The sequence below is a fragment of the Lampetra fluviatilis genome, chromosome 79, assembly GCF_964198595.1.
Source record: "Lampetra fluviatilis chromosome 79, kcLamFluv1.1, whole genome shotgun sequence".
NCBI lineage: Eukaryota > Metazoa > Chordata > Hyperoartia > Petromyzontiformes > Petromyzontidae > Lampetra > Lampetra fluviatilis.
The window spans coordinates 1,427,998-1,455,352 of record NC_136353.1 but is presented as its reverse complement, the minus strand read 5'-3'; the positions used below and the strand labels follow the sequence as shown (position 1 = coordinate 1,455,352).

The 27,355-nt window shown below is 53.5% G+C and overlaps 1 protein-coding gene across 2 annotated transcripts; it reads left to right on the top strand.

Moving 5' to 3' along the window:
• Position 1: 1 nt before the first annotated feature.
• On the top strand, positions 2 to 27,355 carry LOC144953637 (ras-related protein Rab-3D-like). Of its 2 annotated transcripts, XM_078884226.1 has the most exons (6): positions 2 to 352; positions 2,961 to 3,432; positions 21,892 to 22,200; positions 22,763 to 22,881; positions 25,357 to 25,481; positions 26,840 to 27,355. In XM_078884226.1, the coding sequence occupies exons 3-6, from the start codon at positions 21,892 to 21,894 to the stop codon at positions 27,016 to 27,018; spliced, it is 732 nt and encodes a 243-aa protein (XP_078740352.1). In that variant the 5' UTR covers positions 2 to 352; positions 2,961 to 3,432; the 3' UTR covers positions 27,019 to 27,355. The 2 variants fall into 2 exon arrangements, 1 of the variants encoding a protein (XP_078740352.1); XR_013640864.1 differs by lacking the exons at positions 2 to 352; positions 21,892 to 22,200; positions 22,763 to 22,881; positions 25,357 to 25,481; positions 26,840 to 27,355 and adding an exon at positions 5,938 to 7,043 and having other exon boundaries at positions 2,692 to 3,432.

The following is a 27,355-nucleotide window of genomic DNA, read 5'->3' as shown; positions in this document are numbered from 1 at the left end:
CTGCGTTGGTGGAGAGCGGTGGTGCAGTAGTTAGCACACCACCCGCTGCTCAACGAACCCGAGGTCGATTCCCGCTCACGGCCACCATCACCAGTGACAGCGATTATCTGAGCCGGTCCCGGGGCCTCCTCTAGGTCGACTCAGCCTTAAGCGAGTACCCGGTGCGGTGTGGTAAACATCGCCACTGGGGGAGACAAAGGCGACCGGGCTAGGGTGGTGCTGACCACCCACCCCCTCGCGCGCTCCAGTGACGGCCTTCATAGGCGCTGCGACTGGCGAAGAGGGAAACGTGAACTCCCTCGCCTGGTCTGCAGGAGGTCGTGGCTTCGATCCCGTGACCCTGAGTGGGTCGGTGAGTGGGTGTGTGGGCAGGTGAGTGAGTGGGTGGGCAGGTGAGTGAGTGGGTGAGCAGCTGAGTGAGTGGGTGGGCAGGTCAGTGGGCAGGTAAGTGGGTAAGTGAGTGAGTGGGTGGGCAGGTGAGTGAGTGGATAGATGAGTGAGTGGGTGTGCATGTGAGTGGGTAGGTGAGTTAGTGGATGGGCAGGTGAGTGGATGGGCAGGTGAGTGGGTATGTGGGCAGGTGAGTGGGTAGGTTAGTGAGTGTATAGGTGAGTGAGTGGGTAGGTGAGGGGGTGGGCAGGTAAGTGGGTAGGATGAGTGAGTTAGGTGGGCAGGTGAGTGGGTAGGTGAGTGGGTGGGTGGCAGATGAGTGGGTCAGTGAGTGGGTGGGTAGGTGAGTGAGTGGTCAGGTGATTGGGTAGGTGAGTGAGTGAGTGGGCATGTGTGTGGGTAGGTGAGTTAGTGGATGGGCAGGTGAGTGGATGGGCAGGTGAGTGGGTATGTGGGCAGGTGAGTGGGTAGGTTAGTGAGTGGATAGGTGAGTGAGTGGGTAGGTGAGGGGGTGGGCAGGTGAGTGAGTGGGTGGGCAGGTGAGTGGGTAGGTGAGTGGGTGGGTGGCAGGTAAGTGGGTCAGTGAGTGGGTAGGCAGGTGAGTGGGTAGGTGAGTGAGTGGGTGGGCAGGTGAGTGGGTAGGTGAGTGGGTGGGTGGGCAGGTGAGTGAGTGGGTGGGCAGGTGAGTGGGCCTTGGGTGAGTTGATGGGCAAGGTGAGTGGGTAGATGAGTGAGTGGGTGGGCAGGTGAGTGAGTGGATAGATGAGTGAGTGGGTGGGCATGTGAGTGGGTAGGTGAGTTAGTGGATAGGCAGGTGAAGTGGATGGGCAGGTGAGTGGGTATGTGGGCAGGTGAGTGGGTAGGTTAGTGAATGGATAGGTGAGGGGGTGGGCAGGTGAGTGGGTAGGTGAGTGAGTGGGTGGGCAGGTGAGTGGGTGGGCAGGTGAGTGGGTAGGTGAGTGAGTGGGTGAGCAGGTGAGTGGGTAGGTGAGTGAGTGGGTGGGCATGTGAGTGGGTAGGTGAGTTAGTAGAATGGCAGGTGAGTGGATGGGCAGGTGAGTGGGTATGTGGGCAGGTGAGGGTGTAGGTTAGTGAATAGGTGGGCAGGTGAGTGGGTAGGTGAGTGGGTGCGTGGCAGGTAAGTGCGTCAGTGAGTGGGTAGGCAGGTGAGTGGGTAGGTGAGTGAGTGGGTGGGCAGGTGAGTGAGTAGGTGAATTAGTGGATGGGCAGGTGCGTGGATGGGCAGGTGAGTGGGTAGGTGAGTGGGTGGGTGGCAGGTGAGTGGGTCAGTGAGTGGGTGGGCATGTGAGTGGGTAGGTGAGTTAGTGGAATGGCAGGTGAGTGGATGGGCAGGTGAGTGGGTATGTGGGCAGGTGAGAGGGTAGGTTAGTGAATGGGTGGGCATGTGAGTGGGTAGGTGAGTGGGTGGGTGGCAGGTAAGTGGGTCAGTGAGTGGGTAGGTGAGTGAGTGTGTGGGCAGGTGAGTGGGTAGATGAGTGGGTGGGTGGGCAGGTGAGTAAGTGGGTGGGCAGGTGAGTGGGTGAGTGAGTGGGTGGGCAGCTGAGTGGATGGGCAGGTGAGTGGATAGTTGAGTGGGTGGGTGGGCAGGTGAGTGGGCCTTAGGTGAGTGGGTGGGCATGTGAGTGGGTAGGTGAGTTAGTGGATGGGCAGGTGAGTGGATAGGCAGGTGAGTGGGTATGTGGGCAGGTGAGGGAGTGGGTAGGTGAGGGGTGGGCAGGTGAGTGAGTAGGTGAGTGGGTGGGCAGGTGAGTGGGTAGGTGAATGAGTGGATGGGCATGTGAGTGGGTAGGTGAGTTAGTGGAATGGCAGGTGAGTGGATGGGCAGGTGAGTGGGTATGTGGGCAGGTGAGGGGGTAGGTTAGTGAGTGGATAGGTGAGTGAGTGGGTAGGTGAGGGGGTGGGCAGGTGAGTGGGTAGGTTAGTGAATGGGTGGGCAGGTGAGTGGGTAGGTGAGTGGGTGGGTGGCAGGTAAGTGGGTCAGTGAGTGGGTAGGCAGGTGAGTGGGTAGGTGAGTGAGTGGGTGGGCAGGTGAGTGGGTAGATGTGTGGGTGGGTGGGCAGGTGAGTGGGTGAGTGAGTGGGTGGGCAGCTGAGTGGGTGGGCAGGTGAGTGGATAGTTGAGTGGGTGGGTGGGCAGGTGATTGGGCCTTGGGTGAGTGGGTGGGCAGGTGAGTGGGTTGGTGAGTTAGTGGGTGGGCATGTGAGTGGGTAGGTGAGTGAGTAGATGGGCAGGTGAGTGGGCTAGTGAGTGGGTAGGTGAGTGAGTGGAAAGGTGAGTGAGTGGGTAGGTGAGGGGGTGGGCATGTGAGTGGGTAAGGAATTGGGTGGGCAGGTGAGTGGGTGGGTAGGTGAGTAAGTGAGTGAGCAGATGAGTGGGTCGGTGAGTTGGTGGGTGGGCAGGTGAGTGAGTGGGTGGGCAGGTGAGTGGGTCGGATGAGTGAGTGGGTGGGCAGGTGAGTGGCAGGGGAGGACCGAGCAGACCAGCGAGTAATGGCCATTGCCGCCACCGCTTCTACAATTCCCGCCCACAATTTTGAATCTCCCGCTAAGATTGGGGGAGCTTCCGCCGGGAGCCAGGAGCATCACGGGACTGGCGTCACTTCTGGCCGTAGCCCGCACCAATCAGTGGTTGCCGCGTCATCGGCGGTGCGACTGCTGCAAGGGGCCGCCATTTTGTTGGCTGACGGTGGCGCGGTTCCCGCCAAAAGTGACGGGGAACATCTGCCTGTGGGACGCGTGCCAGCCATCCACCCGTGACTGCTCGTCCTTAAAGAATTTTTGGCGGCGGGCGGCGACTGGGCGGCCTTTCAACACCGCTTCTTCTCGCACCGTGAAATGGCGGGATGGACAGAGGAAGAGGCGCTGCGGGCACTCCCGGCCGCTCTGGACGACGACGCCCTAGTCACCCTCAACACAATTCCACGAGAGGAGCGGTCTACATTTCAGCGGGCGTTGCAACACTTGGCCGACATCTACGGCCCACCATCGGATACTCGACACTGGTTCACCGCTTGGAGGAAGGGTGAGTCAGCGACTCCCCTTGCCTTCCGCAGCGCGCTGCATGCCCTGGCGAAGGCCGACGCATACCCGCTTCCCCTTATGGACGAATCCCTAGATGCCTTAGCGGGGGCACATTACTTTTCGACACTGGACCTCGTCTGGTTTTTGGCAATTGCCCCTTGACGCGGCATCAAAACCACTTTCTGCATACCGCAGGGCCTTCACTCGGCCCCAGCAACATTCTAGCGGTTGATGAAGCTGGTTCTTGCTGGGATCCAGTGGGTCTCATGCTTGATCTGTTTAGACGACGTCATTGTCTTCAGCCGCACTTTCGATGAACACCTCGAACGGTTGAAGGCTGTTTTTATTCAAATGCGGGCGGCAAACCTTTAATTTAAATCGCAGAAGTGCCACCTCTTGCGGGAATCGGTGTGCTACCTTGGCGACATTGTCAGCCGTTCGGGCATTGCCACCGATCCAGAAAAAACTGATTGTGTTCGCACATGGCCGACCCCCACATTGGTGGGGGAAGTGCGGAGTTTTATGGGCTTTGCGTCTTATTACCAACACTTCGTGGTGGGCTTTGCTTCCATTGCTAAGCCCCTTCATGCACTGATGGCAAAAGGCATTATGTTTCACTGAGGTGAGGTGGAGGAGGCCGCATTTAACTTGCTGCGTGATGGCTTGGTAAATGCCCCTCTCCTGAGCTACCCCAACTTTTAGTTGCCCTTCATCCTTGACACGGATGCAAGTAATACCGGTATGGGAGGAGTTTTGTCACAGGTTGTTGACGGGGTCGAACGTGTGATTGCATATGGCAGCCGGGCGGAGCAACGTTATTGTGTAACTCGCCGTGAGCTGTTGGCAATTGTGTTCTTCATTCAGCACTTCACTATTCGTTCCGACCATGCAGCCCTACAATACGCGCTGCGAGTTGACCAGCCATCCAGTCAACTCTCTCGCTGGTTAGAAATCCTCCAGGATTATGCATTTACGGTTAAATATTGCAAGGGCACCCAACACTGTAATGCCGACGCCTTGTTGCGTCTGCCGACGGCCGACAGATGTGCGTGTTTTCTGGGTTCAGGACGCTGCAAGCAGCCAGTCGATAGCTTGCCCTAGCACCTCGCTGCAGTGGCCGAGACGGGTCTCTGTGGGGATTCTGAGGGTATGCTCGCTCAGGATGTGTTGCTCGGCCTAACCCATGGTGATTGGGGCCGCCTCCAGATGGAGGATATTTCTCTCTTCAAACTTCGTCGTCAGGCCGGACAGTCTAAGGAGAGCGGGGGCCATGATGGTTTGGCGACATATTTCCTGCGCGATGGCCTCTTAATGTCATGGGACGGCAGCCTGCGATGATACAAAATTGTTCTGCCCACCGCCCTGCAGGGTAAAGCTGTTTGGGCTGCACACGAGCGACTCTTTCATTTAGGGGTGCATAAAACCCTTGTCATGCTCCAACTTCACTTTTTTTGGCCAGGCATGGCTAAAGATGTGGCTGATTTACTGCAGGGCTGCACTCACTGCGCAGGGCGAAAGCCGCCAGCCCGACCATCTTGCCCACCTCTGCAGTCCATTCAAGTGACCCATATCAATGGGCTTGTCGCCTTGGACGTCCTTGGACCTTTTCCTGCCACTCCCCGAGGTAACAAGTACCTACTGGTTGGAGTGGAGTACTTCATGCGCTGGCCTATGGCTTGGCCGCTCCCCAACCAGTCGGCAGCAGCCATCGTCGATGCCTTTGTCCAGGGCTATGTTCTGGACAAAGGCTCCCGAACGGCTGCTGACCGACCAGGGAAGGAATTACTAATCCACTTTGCTGCAGGACGTTTGTAACATGTTGGGCACACAGAAAATGCGTACCTCCCCGTACCACCCACAGACTGACGGCATTATCGAGCGTTTGCACAGAATGCTCACCTCCATACTGTGTCACCAGGTGAGCCAATCGCAGCTTGATTGGGATCTGCAGATCCCCAGGGTCCTGGCCGCATACAGAATGGCGCCTCATGCGGCCACTGGTTACTCACCTTTCTACTTGATGTACGGCAGAGATGTTGACCCACCCGTGGAGGTACAACTGCACGTTAAACCGGCCCCCTAAAAATCTAAATTGACTGACCACATACGATTGTCTGAGGCTAGGGAAGCCGCGAGGGAAAATTCTGGCGGACGGCAACGGGCCAACAAACGGTTGCGGGGTCTTCATGCATCCACACATGTACGGGTAAAAGGAGACAAGGCCTGGCTCCATTGCCCCCAGGTGCCATTGGCAACGTTACCAAAGTTACTCAGGCCCTGGCGGCGCCCTGTCGACATTGTCCAGGTTGTGCGTCCCCAGTGTGTTAAAGTTCAGTCGGGCCGGCGGTGTTGGTATGTCCACCCGTCGCACCTGAAACCCTTCCTCGCGCCGCGCTCCTCTATTTCACCTACACATTGCGGGGCCGAGTGCATGATGTGTCCGACGAGCCGGGTCGCGTGTCCACGGAGCATAACCCTCAGCACAGCCGTGGTGTTGCACCCCCAGATGCCGAGGGAGTGAGTTCTCAACGGCCGTCATCACCGGCCGCTCCCGTCGACAAGTGGTCAACCGCTGAGTCAGATGTTCCCCAGGCTGGGCCATTCTCCTCCGACCCTCTCACAAAACCCCCTGACCCGTACGATGGTCCTGCATCGCTGACCCACTGTAAGGCCCCAAGATTTTCATGACCCTTACCGCCTACCTTCGCGTCTGCCGGGTTGCCACTGTCGGTGGCCTTCCTTACCTTTGCCTTGCGCTCGGTCGGATGTGCCGTCATTGCCGTGATTTGCACGTATCTTGCAGGGGGCGCTGCGGGGGATCGCGCGGATATTTTATTTGCTTGTGTGGGAGTGTATGTTAATTTGTACATAGTGTAATATTTGTACAGGTGGGCTGGGGTATTTATATTCGGGTTGTTCCTGCTTCTGTTGTCGTTGATTTTGAGGCACACGTACTTGTTCCGATTTTGCACGCTCTTATGGGGATAGTTGGCAGCCAGGACGGCTGGATGCTACGAGGGGGGGGGGGGGGTTAAATGTCGTGGCATGGTTGATCGTGATCGCCAATACTCGTAGCCGGCAGTACTAGCCCTGTATCAATAGGGGGCGGAAGGGAGGCTGACCCAGCTTGTCACGAAACCTTTAAATTGAAATTTGACCCAGCTAGATTCACGATGTTAGGCCGTTGGCCCTAGGCAATCCTTGGGGAGCATCGTGACCAAGGGTGCGGACCGCATGCCCCAGGGAGGGGTCCGGGGGGATGACGTGACTCTCCAGAGCCCTGGAGAAGATTCTAAAAGGAAGGTGTGGCTAGGGGCTGAGTGAGCCAGGACTGTGTATATAAGCCGGGTTCTTGAACGGTCCCGGCAGTTTTCATCCGCCTGAAGACTGAAGAGCCTCCTGAAGGCTTGAAGAGAAGAGCCCAAAGGGCAGAGCCCAAATCCCTGGCTAGGGTCGGGCTCGAGCTTTAACCAGTGAAGACTCAAGCCTCACCAGGGTAGGCATAGAACATAGCCAGCGAGAGGCATGCTAGCCCGGGAGATACCTCCCTAGAGTATGGGGTGGAACGGGCCGTTACCCCTTTGTGTTGTAGTGTTTAATGTTATAATAAACGTGTTGCCTCCAAGAAAGTTTCCTCCCATTTTTATCCACTACAATAGTATGTATGCATGTTGAACTTCTTTTGCACCATACCTCACCAACCACGCTAATCAGAGGTGCGTCGGAAGGACAACAAACAACTGTATCATTGGTGACCCCCGGCAGGTGAGGAGGCTGCGTTGGCTGGGTCATGTAGCCCGCATGCCCAGGCACTACATGCCCCAAAAGATTTTGTTCAACCGGATAGAGGGGGGCTAAATGGGCGCGGCACGAGCTGGAGAGGAGATGATGGGTGAGTGGGGGAGAGAGTGAGTGGGAGGGTGAGTGAGTGGGTGAGTCAATGGCACGAGCTAGAGAAGAGATGGAATGATTTAGCATAAGACGATGTGGAGCTGAGTGGACTTGCCGATGACTGGTACCAGCGGTGTCAAGATCTGCCTCTGTGGAAGAGGCTCATGAAGGAGTGGGGGCCGACGTCCACCCCACTGCCCTCGCCGGGCAGGTGGGGCGCGACATCAGCCCCCTCCACTCCCTCCTCCACTGCGTCGATCAGCCCCCGCCAGGCCCCCGCAAACCAGGTGATCGGCCCCCCCGCGTTAGCGCCCCCTCTGAGAGACATTGCTAGATCGCTGGCTCACCGCCACGCGGGGTTATTCCACACATGCACACACACCAACACTAATGCTACAGCAGCTGCGTGAACGCGCGCGCTCCTGCGGGCGGTTTATATCCTAACCCGCGCACGTACTATGACCAACACTATAGCGGCGGCGTGAACACGCGCGCCCCTGCTGATGATTATACCCTAATACGCGCACGTACCACAGTTAACACTACAGCAGCGGTGCAAACACGCGCGCACCTGCAGGCATTGCTTTTAACGAGCACCCGTGCTGCGGCTTTGCCTTCACTCTCGCCGCTCGTCCGCCCATGCAGCTGCTCCACACACACAAATCACACTGCACAAATGCTCTGTGCTAACGTTTATTCACGGCGCAAAACCCTCTACTGCCCGGAGGAAATATTCTGCGAGCAGAGCCTATCCTATCATAACCCAATTCCCCTAAACACGCGCCCTGTTACGTACCTCGCAGCCGTTCTCACGGCGTCGCATGGACGCGGGGAGGAGCGGAGGGACAGAGATAGGAGAGAACCCTGCCTATCGCTGTCTCGTGGCGGCACTCGCTGGCGTCTCATGGAAGCTGCGAGCGGCTCGAAGAGGCAGGCTGGCCGAGAGTCGGTCTGGGTCACCAAGCGGCTGGAGATCAGAAGACTCCTGAACCGTTTCGGGTTCCCCTTTTTATGCCTTGGGATTTCGAAATTCCAGGGTTACATTACGTCATCCTGTGCAGCCAATCGTGGGGCTACCTTTTGTTTTTCAAACGTTGCTGCTGTTACCTAGGGAATTACGCTACGCTATCTCCCGGCCATTGTCTCAGTGCCCGCATTCCTTATCCCTGGCTCAAGCGGTTTAATCTGGGAGGCCGCTGGCTGCCGAATACACACCCGCGGTGTGCACAGGGATTTCCCTTCCACCTCCTCGTCTGCGCTGCTTGCGTAATATTTCACCCTGGCCCCTCCCCGGTGCTGTGAGCATATCTTTGCGGTTCGGCCGGTGAGTTTCTGTGCACTCCATACAATTGTAAGGCAATTTAGGGGGGGGCACAATGTCATTTGTTCTGAGGGGGGGGGCGGTCGGCCAACCTCCTGGCACCGGGAAACCGTGGGACTTCCCCTCTAGGGGCCCCTCGGATGAAAATCCGTGGTGCCAGGTGATCCCCCGCCGGGACACTACGTGGGTGCAAGTGCTGCGTGTGTGTGTGTGCTCAGGGTGGGGGGTAGTGGACAATCGCGGCGCTTGCGGAGTTGCTCCGCAGTCGTGGTACCACAGTACACATTAGGGGGCACAGGAGGCGCATCGGCTAGTCATCTCAGTCAACCCATGGCACCTGGGTCTGCCCCGTGACCTCCTGCCAGTGGACGTTCGACACTTCACGTGGCCCTAAAGTGCACTAAGCCTGGCACAAGCGCCATGGTGACGTCACCGCCACTTAGTGGCTAAGGTCGGTTGTTGTTGTACGTGAGTGAGTGTCTGAGTGTTTCTTTGTGTCTGTATGTATGTGTGTCTTTTTTTGTAACTGTGAGTGTCTGTATGAGTGTCTGTGTGAGTGTGTGTATGAGAGGGTCACGTGGCCACGTGAATCCGGGTGTTGAAGATTCCGTGGAGAGAGAGAGGGAGTGGGAGAGAGAGGTGAGTAACGTGTGGTTAGGAATATTGTGTGTAGCTCTGTGTGTGTGTGTACCCCTGTGTGTGTACCCCTGTGTGTGTATCCCCTGTGTGTGTACCCCTGTGTGTGTTTGTGTATCCTGTGTGTGTGTACCCCTGTGTGTGTGTGTACCCCTGTGTGTGTGTACCCCTGTGTGTGTGTGTGTACCCCTGTGTGTGTGTGTACCCCTGCGTGTGTGTGTACCCCTGTGTGTGTGTACCCTGTGTGTGTGTGTACCCCTGTGTGTGTGTACCTCTGTGTGTGTGTACCCCTGTGTGTGTGTGTATCCCTGTGTGTGTGTACCCATGTGTGTGTGTGTACCCCTGTGTGTGTACCCATGTGTGTGTGTGTGCCCCTGTGTGTGTGTGTACCCTTTGTGTGTGTGTACCCATGTGCGTGTATACCGCTGTGTGTGTGTACCCTGTGTGTGTGTGTGTGTACCGTGTGTGTACCCCTATGTGTGTGTGTACCTCTGTGTGAGTGTACCCCTGTGTGTGTGTGTACCCCTGTGTGTGTGTACCCCTGTGTGTGTGTGTACCCCTGTGTGTGTACCCCTGTGTGTGTGTACCCCTGTGTGTGTGTGTACCCCTGTGTGTGTACCCCTGTGTGTGTGTACCCCTGTGTGTGTGTGTGTGTACCCCTGTGTGTGTACCCCTGTGTGTGTGTACCCCTGTGTGTGTGTGTGCCCCTGTGTGTGTGTACCCTTGTGTGTGTGTGTGTACCCCTGTGCGTGTGTACCCTGCGTGTGTGTACCCCTGTGTGTGTATACCGCTGTGTGTGTGTACCCCTATGTGTGTGTGTGTACCCTGTGTGTGTGTACCCCTGTGTGTGTATACCGCTGTGTGTGTGTACCCTGTGTGTGTGTGTACCCTGTGTGTGTACCCCTGTGTGTGTGTGTGTACCCTGTGTGTGTGTACCCCTGTGTGTGTGAGTGTACCCTTGTGTGTGTGTGTACCCCTGTGTGTGTGTGTGTACCCCTGTGTGTGTGTGTACCCCTGTGTGTGTGTACCCCTGTGTGTGTGCCCCTGTGTGTGTACCCCTGTGTGTACCCCTGTGTGTGTGTACCCCTGTGTGTGAATGTGTACCCTGTGTGCGAGTGTGTGCCCCTGTGTGTGTGTACCCCTGTGTGTGTGTACCCCTGTGTGTGTGTGAAGGTAGGTGCTCATTGTCTGTTGTGGTCTCTACAGGGTGATCTTTATCTGTGGGTGGATGTATCTAGATGCACCTTTCGTCTGTGTGTGTGCGAGACAACGTGTGCTTCTTTCTGTCGAGTATCTGTGTATTGTATTTGTGTCCTCGTGTCTGTGGGTTTGCGTATTTTTGTGCATGTGTTCATGTCTGTTTATATTTATGTGCACATTGTTTAGTTTTAATGTACTGAATAGAGAAGTGTGTGCGATACAGCCTCATACCTGTCGAACCCTTATCAGCGCCCTACCTTATTACAGACCAATTCAGACCTCATTGGTCACCCCGTGCCCCTTATAAATTTCAACGTTCATCCTATACAATACACAACACTATACACAACACTATACACAACACTATGCACTACACTATACACTACACTATGCACTACACTATACACTACACTGCTACATACCTCTTCACTTAAAGCTTTCGTGAATGCAGGAATTTATTTTCTTTGGGTCTTTCGGTAAAGTCACGTAGATAGGTTCAAAGGAAATAACATGAAACTACGACGTTTCGATCGCAACTCAAGCGTTCGTCATCAGGAAGAAGGGGTTAGCTTCTAAAGGCAAACTGTTTATAAAGGTTTGAGATGGGCATAGCCCAAATGTCACCAGCCAATGTTAATGTAAGTGGTGGGCAGCGACCGCGACGGTGGTGGGGTTTACATCAATCAAAGGGCTGCCAAGTAAAAATTAGCATGTTAATACGTTTGCATTCTTTCGGTAAAGTCACGTAGGTAAAAAAAAAAATCACGACGTTTCGATTGCAACACAAGCGGTCGTCCTCAGGCAAAAATATCCAGCAGCAGAACTGCTGAACCAGGAAGAACACAGCGAGAGAGCTGCTACAACAAGGGGTTATATATGTTTGAAGTTGGTGCAGCCCAAGGGCAAGCAAGCAGAGCTGGAAAGAAGTCCCATCCCCGCATGCAAGAACGAACAGTTGTGTTAATAGGGAAGATTATGGAGAGAGAGAATTAGGGGCACAGATTAGCATGTCAAAGTTAATGAGCTTCCTTCGCCACATATGAACACCATCGCCGCACATGCGCTACAGCAGCAGTGTTAATGGAAGATTAGCACTATGTTAATGGGAGATTAGAGAGAGAATGTAGGGAGATTAGTAAGTTAAATGATACGTCTATTTTTAACACAAGCTGTGGCGCTGGCCACTGCGCTGTGAGAGGCAAGCGTGTCAACGCAAGAGAACCACCGCAGTGGTGGCCATGCCAGTGAGAGACACAGCCCATAAAACAGCAAGAACCATCGATACATCGAATTAAGGGAGCCATGTTAGTGAGACCCCAGCCCGTTAATGCAAAGGCATCCTTCCTGCCAAACGGCAGAAGGATGGAAGCATCACAGCAAGTTATGACTTAACCTGGTTAATAACGTCCTTCCAATGATTGCTCAGCTTATACCCTACTTCTCGGTTGAAATTGTCTCTATTTATATATCTGGATGGCTTCATGAACAAATATTTGATGGTTGCCCGAAGGTTTGCAAAGTACCTTGATCTCGGGAAAAAAATATTGTGCGAGCCCAAAGTGTTATCACAGTGATCAGCCACGGCAGAGGTATTGGTTCTGCCTTGTGTTCGCGAACACGGTCCAAGACATGTCGTTTCATTTCCCCAATATAACTGCTGCCGTAGACACAACTTAGTTTGTAGACACCAGGGTATTGCATGTCAGGAATGACATCCTTCACAGATCGGATCAAATCATGGATTTTGTGTACTGTATTGAATCGGACCTGGATCTTGTGTTTGCTTAAGATTTTGGAAATATTTTTGGTAACACCTGCTATGTATGGCAAGGTGATGGTTTTTATTGGGTCCTCAGGTGGTTGTCTCCCCATGGTTGCAGATACAGCTTTGCGGATTGTGCGATCTGAGTATCCATTCATCTTGAGGGCTTGGTGGTGCTGGTCGGAGATGCAGTGGGCCCTATGGTGTAATGTTTTGATAAGGGAATTATTCTGTGCCGGGTGGTGGTGGGAATTGGGTTTCAGATAGGAATCTGTGTGGGTGGATTTCCTGTCGACAGAGTGTCCCAACGAGCCATCAGGCCTCTTCTCGATCAAAACATCAAGGAATGCTAGCTTGCCATCATTTTCCACATCCATGGGTAATTTGATGGATAGGTGTATGGAATTTGATGTGGTTGAAACATTGGTTCAGTGCTGGCTGGCCATGTGGCCAGATGACGAAAGTGTCATCAACGTTTCTCTTCCACAGGGAAGGACGTAGAGTGGATATCAGGATGGCATCTGTTTCAAATTTCTCCATGAAAACATTCGCTACCACTGGTGATAAGGAGAACCTTCATTTTGTTTGTAGAATGTAACATTCCAGGTGAAGTAAGTGTTGGTAAGGCAGTGCCTCGCCAAAGTTGGTACATCAGGATTCAGTCCATGTTGGACCAAGTTTTCAATGATTGCTATGGTGTCAGGTACAGGTACCTTGGTGAACAGAGAGACTACATCGAAACTGACAAGCAAATAATCTTCCGGAGACAGGGAAATGTCCTTGATTAGAGAAACCAAGTGAGCTGAGTGATATACTGCCGAGGTGGACTTGCCCGTGAATGGAAGCAGGGTCTCAGACAGAATTCGGGCCAGTTTGTAGGTAGGTGAGTTGATGGTGGATGCGATAGGGCGGAGTGGAGTTACTTCTTTATGGATTTTTGGAAGGCCATAAAATTTGGGTGGTCTAGCAGCCGACGGTTTTATGGAGAGCTGCTTGGTCGGTTCGATTAGAAAAGTCGAATTAGTGATGATGTTATTGGTTTTTGTGGCCAGGCGGTTGGTAGGATCTTTGTTGATTTTGGTATAACTGCCATCATTAAGAAGGTCCTGGATTTTGTTGTTGTATGTGGTTTTATCCATGCTGACAGTGGCATTGCCCTTGTCGGCTGAGAGGATGACAATGTTATCTCTTTTTTTTTACGTAAGATGTTAATGTAAGATTGTTGAGTGGCCTCGACGGCCAGCGCCCCGAGGTGGCTATGTTAATGTGAGAGATTAGCATGTTAATGGAGACTGCAGAGCAGCAACCTCGAGCTCAGTGAGCGAGGTGGCTGTGTTAGTGTGAAAAATTTAACCTGTTAATGTAAAATCAGAGAGCCGAATCAGCGAGCCGTTTTTCAGCTCTCTGATTTTATATTTTATTTGAACCTATCTATGTGACTTTACCGAAATACCCAAATAATATGAATACTACATACCTTATTACAGACCAATTCAGAACTTATTGGTCACCCCGTACCCCTTATAAATCTCAACGTTCATCCTATAAAGTCCCATCACAAGGGAGAAACATAAACAGACAATTTTTTGGTTTCCCGTATTGAAACGGCTGCACACCGTATGGACCTGAAAACTCAGTTTCTATGTACAAGGATACGGAGCAAACCATATGGGTTGCCAGGTATGCAGCCTCGTGTGGATTACTGTCTACTGTTCACTAGCATGGTATACTGTAGTATAGTGTACTGTAGCATGTGGTGTACTGCATTGTGTATACTGTAGAGTGTGGCGTACTGGTGTCTGGCAAAATCAACCCCCTACCTCCTCGTGGTGCCGGGCGGCAAGGCTGTGGTGGGCAGTGCCGTGGGGGGAGGGCCAATTTAAATTGGCCATTCCCCTCATGGCGTTTGTAACCACCACAGCGGCCAAATGGGGGCTCCGGATGACCGCGAGGGGCTGGTAACCCTTCCACCTGGCAATTAATTACCACTAAACCACGACGGAAAATTTTAATGAATTAGCTTGTGCCGGAGGCCCCGGGGGGACAGGTGTCTATGACGTCTCCTGGCCAAACCCCATTTGGCAGAGCCCGGAGACTGAATCCTTACCCTCGGGGCTCCTACAGAAACAACAAAAAAACACTACATGTGGTCAAGTGGAATGTTCGAACGCTCACTGCGGAGGAGAGGCTGCCACTCCTCTGTCAGGAGCTGGACCGGTACCGCTTGGACCTCTGTGGTATTCAGGAGGTCCGGTGGACCGGCTCTGGTTCCTTCCACCATGAAGGGTGGACAGTCCTCTTTTCGGGGCAGGAGACTGCCAAACAACAGGGAGTGGCTCTTCTTATGAACAACAGAATGAAGGGGGCGTGGTAGCGTGGCGGTGAGGTGTGGGATGCTGAAAGCCCCAGACTACTTTGGGCTCACCTTTCCATCAACCAGAGGCGAGGAGTCGTGGTTACTTATGCCCCCACCGAAGGCGAACATCCGTGGAGGGATGCAGGCAAGGCCGATGAGTCAGATGCCTTCTATGACCTCCTGTCACAGGTGCTAGCTAAAGTGGCCCCATGGGATAGAGTCATCTTGCTGGGTGAATTCAATGCCCGAGTTGGTCATGATGCTGGCACGTGGTCTGGAGTGATTGGAAGGCATGGGCCAGATAAGCTCAATAACAACGGCAGGAGGCTGCTCGATTTTTCTGCAGCCTATGGGTTTGTAATTACCAACACACTCTTCCGGCATCGGCGCATCCACACAACATCATGGATGCATGCCGGGTCAAAGCAAGAACATCTGCTGGACTACATAGCGACGGAACAGCGGATGCGGGCCCATGTCCTTGACACCAGGACCTACCGTGGAGCTGATCTGCCCACTGACCATCAACTGTAAGATGCGCCTGCCATTCCTACACTCCAGTGGTGGGTGTACACCCAAGACCCCATTCAAACCCTCAGTGGCATGGTCTTAGCTAGCTGATGAAAGTTGCAAGTGAGAATTTCATCATCCCTTCTGGCTAGGGTTGGCATCGTCCCTACTCGTCCTGATGTCGAGGGAAAATGGGCGAGATTTAGGACTGTGGCTCATGCAGCTTCAATGGCTGCTTTGGTGACACGGTCCAGACCTCACCAGAAACCCTGGCTGACAGAGGAGGTGTTCAAGCTGGCTGAGAAAAAGCGACAGGCCCACTCTCATTGGCTACAGCATCCCACGTCGGAGAATGAGGAGGCTTACCGTAACCTTTGCTTGGAGGTTCAGAGAGCCATGAGGCACTGCAAGGATGAGTGGAGGTTGCAGGTTGCTGAGGAGATGGAGTCTACCTCAATGGCCCGTGATCACAAATTGCTCTTTAATTCCATAAAAAAGTAACCTGTAGCGCCACACATATTACCATCATTAGGGGAAAGAACGGTGATCCAATTTCCGACCCCCAGGAACAGGTTTGCAGATTTGCTGATCATTTCTGAGGTCCTGTGGGAGGGGAAATCCCTCAGCCTGGAAAACAGCATGGAACAAAGTGGGGATGACCCTGCCGAGGCTGCGGTGCCTCAAATATTGGAAGAAGAAGTCACCCCCTGTGAGTGGCTGGCTGAGGTGCCATCTGTTGAGGAAGTACCAGAGTCTGAGACCAGGAAAGACATCGGGCAGATATGATCTCCCAAGCAAAATGCTGAGGGAGGGTGGCGTTTGTGCACTGACTGCCCTAAATGACATCATAACATTAACAGGCTAAATGTTTCACTAACACAGCCACTATTGCGGTGGTTTTCTTACATTGACATGCTAATCTCTCACAATACAATGGCCACCTCCACAGGATTATTCAAAATCGCCTTGCTAGTGTAGTAGGTTCGAATTAGGTGCACACACACGCAGCTTGGAGGCAACACTATTTATTAAACGGTACGTAACATAACACGGTACATAAGGTGGTGACCACCTTCCTCAACTCACTAACACTCTGGAACACGACACAGACTGGACCAGGCAGGCAACGGCCTGCCTGGCCCAGGACGACGACTCGGGACTTGACGACCGATGATGTCTTCACTTTGGAGTACAGTACAACAGCCTCGCTCTGCGTTCACACCATGCTTATATCTGGTTTGGCGTGACTGGCTCCGCCCCGGCGTGGCTGGCTCTCTTCAGGCCACGCCTCCCTTCCCAGGACACGCCTCACTTCCCCCACCTCTGGGAAGGTCCGGATCCCTCCAGCACGTGACCCCCCAGGCACCCCCTTGGGGCCCCCAGCCCTCGTACAGGCCGACACAGTAGTGACCATTCTATGTCACTACATCACCCCCCCCTGTATAAACACACAGCCGTCCCCGGCTGTAACACAACTGTGAAAAATTGAAAAGGTGTGCCTCCGAACCAGCAACATCAATAAATGACCGGCGACCGATAAGAAATACAATCACGTAATATATACAGAATCGACGAGGGTAAAAGGGAACCGCATAGAAAACGGGGAATTAACAACAAATATACATGAAAACTGGCTAACCCACTTACGCTCCAGCACAGCCCCCCCCCCCCCCGTTAGAATCACGCATGCAATGACAGTCACCCGTTAGCACCCCCCCGCCTTTCCGACGTGGCGTCACAACCAGTAGCACGCGTCGGTCATATCGGGGGGGGAATTTCCATGTTACCACCCCACCGCCTTTCCGACACGGCGTCACAACCAGTAGCACGCGTCGGCCATATCGGGGGGGGGGAATTTCCATGTTACCACCCCACCGCCTTTCCGACGCGGCGTCACAACCAGCAGCACGCGTCGGCCATATCGGTGGGATTTTAACCCAGTCTCTCTCCAAGACTCGCATCGCAGCATATAGCTGTACCGACCAAGCTGAGACGACCCATCGTTCACTCACTGCACAACATGCACCCTAACAACTGAGGGATACAGTCTCAGCGTAACAGGACAACTCCACCTGAACCTTACGAATCTCCAGCCCACTGTTTCAACGCGCCTCGGAGGGTCTCAACCTCCGAGCCGTCAGGTCAAGCTGTCAGCCACAGCATGACGGGACCACACTCCCCGAGCCATGTGAGCGCACAGCCCACAAGGCTAGACAAGCCACGGAGTGTTTCAATCTCCGGGCTGTCAGGTCAAGCCGTCAGCCATTGCATGACAGGACCACACTCTCCGAGCCCTGTGAGCGCACAGCCCACTAGGCTAGACATACCACGGAGTGTTTCAATCTCCGGGCTGTCAGGTCAAGCCGTCAGCCATAGCATGACGGGACCACACTCTCCGAGCCATGTGAGCGCACAGCCCACTAGGCTAGACATGCCACGGAGTGTTTCAATCTCCGGGCTGTCAGGTCAAGCCGTCAGCCATTGCATGACGGGACCACACTCTCCGAGCCCTGTGAGCGCACAGCCCACTAGGCTAGACATACCACGGAGTGTTTCAATCTCCGGGCTGTCAGGTCAAGCCGTCAGCCATAGCATGACGGGACCACACTCTCCGAGCCATGTGAGCGCACAGCCCACTAGGCTAGACATGCCACGGAGTGTTTCAATCTCCGGGCTGTCAGGTCAAGCCGTCAGCCATTGCATGACGGGACCACACTCTCCGAGCCCTGTGAGCGCACAGCCCACTAGGCTAGACATACCACGGAGTGTTTCAATCTCCGGGCTGTCAGGTCAAGCCGTCAGCCATAGCATGACGGGACCACAACGTTCATGTTAGACACGCAACACTCACTGGGCCATCCTGGTCAGGACCTGCGCCCCAAGATAGGTGACAGCCAGCAGCACAATTCCAAATCCCTGGCAGCATGTCACCATCGCAATTTAACACCATCACAACACATACAATTTGAATTATGATCCCCCACAGAACTGATCCAATGCCGAACAGGTACGCACAATTTGTGACGATCCCGAATATTCAATGGTCACAACAATACACCTCACATCCCGTATCCGTACACATCATCTCCGAGACTCGCATGGCAGCATGCAGCTGTACCAACCGAGTGGAGAGAGCAACGCAATTTGACGGCAATTAACGGAAACGCACCCCCGATCCATGTAGAACACAAGGAGCATTCCCGCACAAAAGACATCATCTGTGCAACAACGGACAGGAACCAACCAGTGAGTTTGAAACAAACCGAACCTGTCATTTCAAAATCCCCTTCAACATTAACCATGGGACTCAGGGCATTCGAATTTTGAGAGCAAAAAAAAAACTAGACACAAACGTCAAAAATCGCCGAATTCATTCATACAGTATATGCAGTATACGAAGTTCGTACAGTCAATCATTTGGCGCAATGCTCCATCCAGTCCCCACATGGCAACACACACAATCAATACTCCAGACAATCCGTACATAGTAAATAATCACAAGCAAGTACCCAACAGTCCCTACACTGTTAACAATTTCAAGCAAAGCTCCATACGGTCTGTACATTGGCAACAATGACGATCAAAGTTTCTGACAGTTACAAGTGACAATCACGAGCGAAACTCCATACAGTATACACAATAACAATGGCGATTTCGCAACACAACGATGTAACAACACGAGTCATTAACACGGCGACATACAGGATATCAACGGAACTTGGGACACCAACAACGAATTAATCATTAACTACACCAGAAGATACCGATCTCGACGCCGTAATTAACAACAACACTGTTACAAGCAGAAACCCGCATGGTCGCCGCGTCATTTAATCACGCACACAACCGGACGAACACGCTCCGCAAACCAGCGAGTAAAAAAAAAAACCCGCGATCGCAACCCGGCACACGCAAGATCGGTGAAGTTATTATTATTTTTCTCGTGTCATGTCACGACTCGCCTGGCAAACTGTGAATATCAGAGGGCGTCAAGGTGGAGCACTGGGACGGCCCGAAGAATCTTGCATGGTGAACACGGCCTGCTCTTGCGAACCCCCATCCACAAGACGGGGGCGCCACCTGCACGTGTGGAACTCCCCCTCCGCAGGCGTTGATGTCGGCGGGAGCGGCGCTTTGGCGGGAACAGCGCCCCGACCCGCCGCTGAAATGGCGGGAGCGGCGCTTTGGCGGGAACCGCACCCCAACCAGTCCTCGAGTTTGGCGGGAACCGCGCCCCGACCAGCCCTCGAGTTGGCGGGAGCAGCGTTTTGGCGGGAACCGCGCCACGATCAGCCGCCGAGTTGGCGGCCCCACCGCGTGGCCCGCATGCCTGGGCCTCCCCCCGCCAGCCCCCGCAGAGACGAAGGTGTCCTCTCCCCGCGGCTCCATCGCTCCGTTCCCGATGGCGGCGAAGCAGCGGTGCGATGCCAGTCCCGCCGCTCCGCGTGCAGCGCCATCTCTCTCTCTCTGTCACCGGGGCTGCCATCCCCGGGGCTGTCCGAAGGATGGTCGTCACACCTTCCCCGTCGTACGAAGGCGTCCAGGTGAGTTTTATCTTTGTTTTTCGTGTGCCCATTTTACTTCCCTAGGATAACACCTAGCAATATTTATTTTTCCACAACTTCTGACGCCAAATGTAGTAGGTTCGAATTAGGTGCACACACACGCAGCTTGGAGGCAACACTATTTATTAAACGGTACGTAACATAACACGGTACATAAGGTGGTGACCACCTTCCTCAACTCACTAACACTCTGGAACACGACACAGACTGGACCAGGCAGGCAACGGCCTGCCTGGCCCAGGACGACGACTCGGGACTTGACGACCGATGATGTCTTCACTTTGGAGTACAGTACAACAGCCTCGCTCTGCGTTCACACCACGCTTATATCTGGTTTGGCGTGGCTGGCTCCGCCCCGGCGTGGCTGGCTCTCTTCAGGCCACGCCTCCCTTCCCAGGACACGCCTCACTTCCCCCACCTCTGGGAAGGTCCGGATCCCTCCAGCACGTGACCCCCCAGGCACCCCTTGGGGCCCCCAGCCCTCGTACAGGCCGACACAGTAGTGACCATTCTATGTCACTACACTAGGTACACTGAGGAAAGGCTTGCAGAGCCCCAATGCGGTTTCAGGAAAGGGCGGTCCTGCACAGATACCATATTTTCTGTCCGTCTCCTACAGCAGAGATGTAGGGAATTTCATCAAGATCTATATCTCTGCTTTATTGACCTGGTCAAGGCCTATGATACCATCAGTAGGCCTGGGCTCTGGGTTGTTCTTCGTGCTTTCGAAGTATCTGACCCTCAGCTCATGATCATTAAGGACCTTCATGATGGTGAGCGGGCCCGGATAAAACTACGTGGCCGGGAGTCAGAGCCATTCCCTGTACACCTTGGGGTGCAACAGGGATGTCCTCTGGCTCCCACATTATTTAACATCTATTTCGACCACGTAGTTCGTGAAGCCTTCAATAGCTGTACCGGAGGAATTTCTATTTGGTACAGATACAATGGGAAGCTGATCGATACCCGGGTGCGGTCAAGGGATGTCTCCCTATTGCTCAACCATGTTATGTATGCCAATGATCTGGTAATTGGTGCTCACTCAGAGGAGGAGTAGGAGGCGCTGCTGCTGAATCTGGAGCTTGCCACTAGGAGGTGGGGCTTTACCATTAGCCCCACCAAAACTAAGCACCTGCCTTGGTATTTTGTACCATCGGACACTCCACCCCACAACTCCCAATTGGTGATAGGGCAGTTGTGGAGAGAGTGGAGAGTTTCCCATACCTGGGCAGGGTGATCATGACAGGCTCGGGTTTAACAGCAGAGGTCTCACTCTGAATTAGTCGAGCGGCAATATCTTTTCATTGGTTGCATAATGCTGTGTGGAAGCAACCTGTCTGTCACTCCGCACGAAGCTTCCGGTCTTTTCGGCCACGGTCATGCCCTCCCTTCTCTATGCTTGTGAAACGTGGACCCCCCCCCCACTCCCCTGGAACATCTTGGCCGGTTAGAAACATTCAGGCTGGCTTGTCTATGATCCATCCTAGGGTTTAACCCAGCTGGATTGCGTGAGAAGCTCACAAATCTTCGAAAGATCTAGACTATGTCCCATTTGTGAGCTCCTACAGCAGGCAAGGCTGCGTTGGGTAGATCATGTAGCCCGCATGCCCAGCCACCGCATGCCTTAACAGATTTTTTGGCCAGTTAAAGGGGGCTAAACGGGCATGGCACGGGCTAGAGAAGAGACTGAACGATGTCATACAAGTGGATGTGGAGCTGAGTGGACTTGCCGTTGATTGGTACCAACTGTGTCAAGATTGGCCTCTGTGGAGGAGGCTGATGAAGGAAGCTACTAGGCAGTTGGAGGCAGTCGCCCTCCACCAACAATGGAAGGCAGAGGAGCGATGCTCACAACAATGAGCGGAGCGCCGGGTGGATAAAACACAGCAAAAGGTCACATAGTAGGGGAGCACAGGTGGTGATTCTGCCAGTCATCTCAGTCGGTAAACCCATGGCGCCTGCATGTGGCCTGGCACAGGCACCATGGTAACGTCACCACCACCTAGTGACGATCGGCGGCTGTTGTTTTTGGTGAGTACTGTGTATGAGTGAGAGCGTGTGAGTGAGTGTGAGTTTGTTAGTGTGTGAGTGGGTGTGTTTGACCCCCCCCCCCCCAATTCACCCCCTCCTTCCATTCTCTCCCCCTGTCCCCTCCTCCCTCCGTCCCCCCCTCCTATCCCCCCTCCCTCCCCTCCCTCCCTCCCTCCCTCCCTCATTAGATGGCCTCAGCTACTGACCCCAAGCAGCAAGCTCGAGGAGGAGGAGGTGGTGGTGGAGGTGGTGGTGGAGGAGGTGCTGGTGAACTAATAGCTGTAGGCGAAGCTGGAGGTGGAGCTGGAGGGGTGGAGCAGCCCTTCGACCTGATGTTCAAGCTGCTGATCATAGGCAACAGCGGGGTGGGGAAAACGTCTCTGCTCTTCCGCTATGCGGAGGACTCTTTCACGGCCGCTTTCGTCTCCACAGTGGGCATCGACTTTAAGGTTAAGACGCTGAGACGCGGCGGCAAGACCATAAAACTCCAGATCTGGGTGAGTAGCTGGGTGGGACGGTGGGTGGGTGGGAGGGATGGTGGGTGAGTGGATGGGTGAGTGGATGGGTGAGTGGGTGGGTGAGTGGGTGGGTGAATGGCTGAGTGAATGGGTAAGTGGGTGGGTGGGTGAGTGGGTGGGTGGGACGGTGGGTGAGTGGGTGGATCGGTGAGTGGGTGGGTGGATCGGTGGGACTGTGGGTGAGTGGATGGGTGGGTGAGTGGGTGGGTGAATGGCGAGGTGGGTGGGTGGGTGAGTGAGTGAATGGGTGCGTGTGGGTCAGTGAGTGGGTGGGTGGGTGAGTAGGTGAGTGGGTAGGTGAGTCAAAGGGTTGGTGGGTGAGTGAAAGGGTTGGTGAGTGGGTAGGGGAGTGAGTGGGTGAGTGGGTTGGAGGGTGTGTGGGTGGGTGAGTGGGTTGGAGGGTGAGAGGACGGGTGGGTGGGTGAGTGGGCGAATGGCTGGGTAGGCCAGTGGGTAATTGGTTAAGTGGGTGAGTGGGTGGCTGTATGAGTGAGTGAGAGAGTGGGTGCACCGAGCATGGCACCGACTGTGCGCGTGTCAGGATACCGCGGGTCAAGAGCGTTACCGCACCATCACCACCGCCTACTACCGTGGCGCCATGGGGTTCCTGCTGGTGTACGACATCACCAGCCAGGAGTCCTTCACAGCCATCACCGACTGGTACCACCATCACGACTACCATCACCATCACTACCGTCACCACTACCACCACCACTACCACCATCACCACTACCATCACCATTACTACCATCACCTCCATCACTGCCATCCAATACCATCATCACTACCATCACCACCACTACTATAATCACTACCATGACCACTACCATTACTACCATCACCACTACCACCATCATCACCATCACTGCCGTCACTACCATCATCACTATTATCATCACTACCATCATCACTACCATCACCACCATCACTATTATCTCCATCAGCAATACCATCTCTACCACCATCACGACCACCATCACTCCCAGCACCACTACCACCATCAACTCTACCATCATCATCACCGAAATCACCACCATCACTACCATCACCACTACTATCACCACCACTACTATCATCACTACCATAACCACTACCACCATCACCATCATTATCACCACCACTACCATCATCACTATTATCACCACTACCACCATAAACTACCATCACCACTATCATCATCATCATTACCATCACCGCCATCATCACCAGCATCACCACTACCATCACCACCACTATTATCATCACTACCATGTCCACTACCACCATCACCATCACTACCACCACCATCATCACCAGCATCACCACTACCATCACCACCACTATTATCATCACTACCATGTCCACTACCACCATCACCATCACTACCACCACCACCACTACCATCACCACCACCACTACCATCACTTTGATCACTAGCATCACCACCACCATCACTGCCATTACCGTTACGACCACCACTACCATCAGCACACTTCCTCCGCCTTCACCAATACACCACCATCATCTTCGCCCCCTATTTGTAGACTAACCCACAGAGACAGATGCCACTACCTTGCCTGGTACACAGGAGGTTGTGGGTTCGATCCCGACCCTCACGATGCCTGCTGCTGGATATTTGGAGTCTGCATGTAGCTCTCACCCCGTGGAAATGTTAACTACCTCGCCTGGTATTCAGGAGGTCGTGGATTTGATTCCGTGACCCTGACGATGCCTGCTAATTTTTCTCCGGACCCTTCGCTTTGATCCTCCACATTTATAATCAACGTCATGAGTTTAGAGTAGTTGGCTGCCGCTATGAATTTCCACAGGATGATGATATAGTTATTTGGTTGATCTATCATTCATGATCGTCAGGTGTCTTCTGTAAAAAGGGATAGCTACATAGCTAAGTGGGGCCTTACCTAGTACAATAAAAATAGTTGATCACAAATTATAGCTCAACTAAATGTGGCATATCATCGTGTAGAAATGTATAGCAGCAGCCCAATACTGTAAACACACAGAGATGCATAGATATCCATAGAGACCCATAGAGATATATATCGACCCTTAGAGACACATAGAAATACATAGAGACCCTGAGAAACACAGAGACCAATAAACTAAACAATTTTTTTTTATTTTACCAAGTAAGGCCCACTGAGCTGTATAGTTATTTTTCAAAAGTGACCTGGCGATCAAATGATAGCTCAACAAAGTCGATTATCGTCACGTGGAAATTCATAGCAGCAGCCAAATTCTCAAAACGCGTGGTGATGTTGATTCTAAATGTGGAGGGGAAAAGTGGAGTGCCCGGAGAAAAATCCACACGACCACGGGGAAAGAAAGAGATGCAGACTCCAAATATACATCATCAGGCATCTATAGGGTCACGAGATCGAACCCACGAACTCCTGCATACCAGGTGAAGTAGTTAAAATCTCCACGGGGAGAGAGAGACTCAGACTCCAAAAATACAGCAGCAGGCATCGTCAAGGTCACGGGATCGAACCCACGAACCTTCTGCATACCAGGCGAGGTAGTTAACATCTGGCAGGGTCGGAGATCGAACCAACAACCTCCTGCATACCAGGCGAGGTAGTCAACATCTCCACTGGGAGAGATAGACACACAAGGAGTCCAAGTATACAGCAGGCATCGTCAGGGTCACGGGATCGAACCCACGAAACCTCTTGCACCTCAGGCGAGCTAGCATGGCGTATGGCTCAGAGAGGCCTTCATCCAACAGGAGTTTGATCAAGGGCTGAGGGCAAACTAAACTCTGTCTAACTTAAGACATGGGTGTTCTCGTAATGATCTGGCTTAATGTTATGTCGTAATTAGCCACACAATGCACGTTGATTCTAAATGTGGAGGAAAATATTCGAGCGACCACCACAGGGATTGAGAGAGACGAAGACTCCAAATATACAGCAGCAGGCATCGTCAGTTACGGGATCGAACTCACGAACCTCCTGCATACCGGGCGAGGTAGTCAACGTCTCCACTGTGAGAGAGAGACATACACACAGTCTCCACGTATACGGCAGCAGGCATCGTCAGTCACGGAATTGAACCCACGAACCTCCTGCATACCAGTCGAGGTAGTCAACATCTCACCCCCCCCCTCCTCCCTCCCCTGGTGTCCTCCTCTAGGGCGACTCAGATCACCGCCTACTCCTGGGACAGCGCCCGGGTGATTGTTGTTGGCAACAAATGCGACCTGGAGCCGGAGCGAGTGGTGGCGACCGACACGGGCAAGCGACTGGCGGAGCAACTCGGTAAGAAAGACGCAGACGAAGACACACCTCACCCCTCTTCCACCACCACGACCATCATGCAGCCTTGACAGGGGCAAGGCTACACAACAGCAGTTATCACTACCCCTACTGGCACCAAACTAACACACAGGGACAGCTACCACTGCGTGTGCCCCTAGAGTAGACTACACAGCAGCAGTCATCGCTACCCCTACTGGCACCAAATTAACGCACAAGGACAGCTACCATTGGGTGTGCCCCTAGAGTAGGTTATACAATGGAAATCACTACCCTACTGGCACCAAACGAATGCACAGGGATAGATACCACTGGGTGTGCCCCTAGGATAGGCTACACAGCAGCAATCATTGCTACCATTACTGGCACCAAACTAACGCACAGGGATAGCTACCGCTGGGAGTGCCTCTAGGTTAGGCTACACAGCGGACCAATCAGTTTCAAGGACAATGCATATATTATCAGAGTTTGCATTTTGACCACAAGTATTGTGGTTAACGCACACATGATTCCTCATAAAAAGGTTTCAGTTTTGTTGCCAGAAAAAAGGGGAAAAACCCTATTATAATATTTTGGTACTGGCAAAGGAGGTCTAATGATGATTTTCTTTTCGTTGAGGTCTGAATTGAGGCCGCCATCTTGTTCCTTCTCAGTCGCTGCCCTCTTGACGTGTCTCACTCGTCCCTTGGTCCATCCCCCGAGGAGAGGGGGGGGGGGTGACGTTCCCATCTATGACGCAGCGGTTGAACTTACGGCTCTCGGTCCAAACAGGCAACTAGACATACAGACGGGGTTGTTCGTATCTCTGGAAGTTCGTAAATCGAATGCCCATAAGTAGAGGAGTCCCTGGATAAACTCAAATGGAGATGCTCGCGGCTGGTAAACAGGTATGCAGAAGTCAATCCGGGTGTGCTCACATCTCGCGGTTGGTAAATTCGCGGTTTGCAAGGGATCACTGTATGAACATGAGTTATCAAAAGGTATTTAAAGCAAATAACGTATCGTCGGGGAATACAATCCACACTAAAAAAGGCAAAAATAAAATCGCATATGAACAAATCTTGCAGAGGTGAATTCAGTAGTTTTGTGTATAGACAACTCTCTCTCTCTCACTCCCCCCATCCCCACTCTCCCCGATGCTCCTTCATTCTCTCCCCCCCCTCTCATCTGCTTTTCTTCCTCCGACTCATCCCCCCCCCCTCTCCCCACCTCTTCCTCCCGCTCGCTCTCCCTACTTTTCTCCCTTCCCCTAATCCCCCCTCTCCCTCGTCCCAACCCTCTCCCCGCTCTCCCCCTCATCCTCACTCTTCCCACCTCTCCCCCCCACACCCCCTTCTCCCCTCTCTCTGGGGGCCGTGGAGGCTTCGGCTTCCGTGAGACGAGCTCCAAGGAGAACCTCGGCGTGGCCGAGACCTTCGACGCGCTCGTGGACCTTGTCTGCGAGAGACTCCCCTCCGCCTCGTCGGACAACGCCGGCCGGGGGGACGCCCCGGTGATCCTGGCGGGAGGGGCCCACGCTCAGCAGGCCTGCTCCTGCTGAGATGCCGCTCTCGGCCTTGCCCACACCACCACATCGACAGAACTGCCATCGCGGCCTGTGTCGTGACTCACTGACTCACCAAGTCACTCGCACAGCCTTGCTCAGACCACCGGATCAACAGAACTGCCATCGCGTGCGGTGACTCGCTGACTTACCCACTTACAGCCAAAGTCACTCGCACAGCCTTGCCCACATCACCGCATCGACAGAACTGCCATCACGGCATGCATGTAGGGAATCACTAAGTCAGTCACTCACACAGCTTTGTCCACACAACCGAATCGACAGAACTGTCATGGTGTGTGGCCACTCATTGACTTATCCACTCACCCACTCA

Excerpts from the sequence above, each read along its gene's own strand:
- LOC144953637 (XM_078884226.1), top strand. The coding sequence starts at position 21,892 with ATGGCCTCAGCTACTGACCCCAAGCAGCAAGCTCGAGGAGGAGGAGGT. Across the intron at positions 22,201-22,762 it reads CCATAAAACTCCAGATCTGG|GATACCGCGGGTCAAGAGCG; the intron begins GTGAGTAGCTGG and ends TGCGCGTGTCAG. Across the intron at positions 22,882-25,356 it reads TTCACAGCCATCACCGACTG|GGCGACTCAGATCACCGCCT; the intron begins GTACCACCATCA and ends GTCCTCCTCTAG.